Genomic DNA, 3,863 nt, shown 5'->3' with positions numbered 1-3,863 from the left:
CAAGTTTAAAAATCGAAGTGTTCCAGTAAAGTAAAAGTATTGTGCATCTATTCAGAATAGCTGGTGTAGGCATTAAATATGTAGATATATTTTAGAATTTATTCGAGTAAAAAAGACGGATTGTCCTTTCTGATTATAATACAAACGTAATTCCACGTAAACAAACGCATACCCAATAGCATTTTAAGTAACCCAAAAGATCACTAACAACTTAAAATCCGTCCAGTGTGATTATGCAAAAAAATGGTAAATTTAATTAGGTATAAAACACATTTATTAACATATAAGATCAAGAATTTAAAGTGTGCCCAGTACGCTTTCGTCATCAAACATAAATCCAGTCTTAACATCTATAACATTTATCAAGACATCGACCTTGCCAGCACTTAAAATGTGACCGGTGTGATTTTGTCACCAAATTCCAAATCCAATTTCAAAACACAAGACCAGTAAGAATTTTTAATGCGCTTAGTATGAACCACAACACCGTAAACCCCTTTATGATCTAAGCCTCTAAGGAAATAACACGTCATACGGTAGTGAAATGCCGGAAATGTCAACTGAAAAATCTTGTTTACGGCGAATATTTTTTTAGTTAGAATCTATTTCTTTCGTACGATCGCGAAATCTCGACACCAGACGCGCATCTCATCGTATATTAATCTTGGAACGATCGGTAGGTATTACAGAAAAAACTATAGGGCATAATTTATATACTGTAGTAAGCTCCAAAATTATTATTAAACTGCATTACACGTTCTGTACTAAGAAGCACAGTAATACATAATACCTTGCTTTCTATATAAAATTTTAATAAATAGACTCATCGTACATTGTCAGCAATATTATATTTTATATTTTATCGAATATTTTATATCGAATTAGGAAAAGATTTGCCATTATTAAACACTCCGTTTACCTATAAACCTCCCTCATAATGTACCGTTGTTTAATAGTACAGTAATAAATTTCAAGAATTTTTTCATGCTCGTCATTCTCGAAAGAATATTTAAAATTAGAAGATATTCTGTTTATTTAGAGAAAGAAATATTGCAGTACCATTTTAACCCATCTGAAGGTGTATGAGAGTGCCGCCAATAAATGCAAGTATGTTTAAATTTACCTACTAAAAGGCTAAACCGAGCCCACATAAATTATTTCTTGTCGCGTGTGTACACATTTTTAATAAAATTATTAAAGGTACAGTGTCTGTTGAAAGAAATGGAAAAGATGTATGCCATTGATAAGGTAAAGCAATTACTGCTTAGACCTTTACTTCCTTATTATTATTATTATCGCTATATTATTTTACGATCAAACGAACTTACCTGAAGTTCGATCGTAATTATATGAAGCATCCATTCCGAAGATATCACTAATTAACAACGTAGTTCGGTTTCTGTACCACCATGCCACAAGATTTAAAAGCAAACAAAGTCCCCCCTTCCGGCCCATACTCCGCACGTCTCAATACTCTCATTGTATTCAAAGTGAGAAGAGTTTTCGTGCAACGGGGCCCCGGGTGGGTGGGAGGTGATATCTTCGGAATGGATGCTTCATATAATTACGATCGAACTTCAGGTAAGTTCGTTTGATCGTAAAATTATATTTCAGCATCCATTCCTTCAGATATCACTAATTAACAACGTAGATTTTTAAAGATAAGTTGCAGCGACAAACTCTTTAATGACCAACTAGGCCAACAGAAGTAACATCAACTTAACAAAACATTCTCAAAAAGCAAAAAAGCGTCTAAACGCCTAAGTTCAGGATTGTTGACACATAGGAGACCGAATTCGTCAGGGGACGATTGTAGAAGCGAGCAAAAGTTTCGGAATCCTTACTCCATCCCGCTGTCTGTTTAATTTGCTCAATGGGGACTCCTAGTCTACACGCCGCTGAAGTCGATGCGTGGCGTGCCGAGTGGGATTTGAACTGGTTGGTGTCTACTCCCGCTAAGTGAAGAATCTCCTTCACCCAACGACTAAGCGTCTGTTTCGTGGCAACTCTGTGGGGTTTCTTAAAGGTTAGAAACAGAAAATCCTCTTCGTTTCGAAGGCCACGTGTTGCATCTAAGTACGCCTCAACAGTGCGGGCCAAACAGAGATTAGCGTTGTCAAAAAAAGGGATCCATGAGTAGGGGATGGGCGATAACTATTTTCACCTATCGATAAGTATCGGGTACTTACCTATCGATATATTTTACTTATCGATATGTCGATAATTATCGAAATATCGATAGTTATCGATATGTCGATAGTTATCGATATGTCGATAGTTATCGATATATCGATAAAGTTATCGATATATCGATAGTTATCGATATTTCGATAGTTATCAATATATCGATAGTTATCGATATATCGATAGTTATCGATAAATGATTACTATCGATAGGTATCGATATATCGATATGTCGATAGTTATCGATATATCGATAGTTATCGCTAGGGATGGGCGATAACTGTTTTCACCTATCGATATAAGTATCGATATATTTTACTTATCGATATGCCGATAATTATCGAAATATCGATGGTTATAGATACACCGATAACTATCGAAAGATCGATAACTACCGCTATATCGATAAGTATCGGTATATCGATAGTTCTCGTTATGGCGATAGTTTTTAATATATAGGTATCGATATAATATTACCGATAATTTTTTTGAAAGCATGTCTAAAAACTGCATGAGTTTACTTTTATATTTTGGCGAAAGAGCCCGACAAGACAAGAGGGCTCTTTTAACAAAATATAAAAATAACCGAATGCAGTTCTTGCAACTTTATTGGAGTTACCATATTAACTGTGCAATTATCGCAGGGCTCTTTAGCTTTCTACAATGCAATTACCGCTGTAATTAAGCGGTAATTGCACGTCTCATTTGAGAGAAATATTCGACGTATCGATAGTTATCGACAGGGATAGTTATCTTATCGAGTTTTATTAATAAAATCCATTTTCCGGTTTATTCTCGTGTAAAGTGACTATTAATAGTTACTCGACGTTTCTTTGCTACCTTTATCAAGAGTTTTTTTGTTAGATTTCGTAAATGTCAATCAATTGAAACTGTATATCTAAATTTAAAGTGTTCTTAGCTTTTTCTGTTTTTTTTGTGACTGGTCCTCTGTAACCATCAGTCAGATACCGATACATAGGCCATGATTACACCCTTTGATTGTCTTCTTTATTTTACCTAAAGAGTAGCCATTTTGATGCAACATTTTGTTCAAGTTTTTGAAGTGCTTCTTTTTTTGAGCAATCGTCAGTAAGACGAAAAGATCTATTTTCTAAAGATTTTATTACTGCGTTTATTTGGCATGGATGATGATGTGACGTAGCGCTTCTCTTGAGAAAGGGAGCAAAGTTAAGTTTCCGAAACGTCGAGCGACTAAAAATAGTAAATTTACACGAGAGTAAACCCGAAAATGGATTTTATTAATAAAAATAGTAGCGCTCGTTGAAATCTCAACAATAACATAATTTTATCGTACAGTTATCGACATATCGATATATCAATAGTTATCGATATATCGATAGTTATCGACCTATCGATATATCGATAGTTATCGATATATCGATAGTTATCGATATATCAATAGTTATCGATATATCGATAGTTATCGATATATCGATAGTTATCGATATATCGATAGTTATCGACATATCGATACATCGATAGTTATCGACATATCGATAGGTATCGATATATCGATACTTATCGATAAGTATCGATATATCGATAGTTATCGATCTATCGATATATCGATTTTTTTAGCTCTACCTATTGTTATTCGATATATCGATAACTATCGATACCTATCGATATATCGAAAAAAATTCCCATGCCTAATCATG

The 3,863-nt window shown here is 34.3% G+C and overlaps 1 protein-coding gene across 1 annotated transcript in view; it reads right to left on the bottom strand.

The window, feature by feature from the left end:
• Positions 1-1,309: 1,309 nt before the first annotated feature.
• The window catches only part of LOC116161676, a 22,976-nt gene continuing 20,422 nt past the window's right edge, over positions 1,310-3,863 (bottom strand). Inside the window, exon 4 of the mRNA XM_031475115.1 lies at positions 1,310-2,072. Coding sequence (XP_031330975.1) covers positions 1,753-2,072 — 320 coding nt within the window. The 3' untranslated portion in view covers positions 1,310-1,752. The remainder of the gene's footprint in view (positions 2,073-3,863) is intronic.

Source organism: Photinus pyralis, unplaced genomic scaffold (assembly GCF_008802855.1).
Source record: "Photinus pyralis isolate 1611_PpyrPB1 unplaced genomic scaffold, Ppyr1.3 Ppyr1.4_LG1, whole genome shotgun sequence".
Lineage (NCBI taxonomy): Eukaryota > Metazoa > Arthropoda > Insecta > Coleoptera > Lampyridae > Photinus > Photinus pyralis.
The sequence above is the reverse complement of the archived record's forward strand: the minus strand, read 5'-3'. Positions and strand labels throughout refer to the sequence as shown.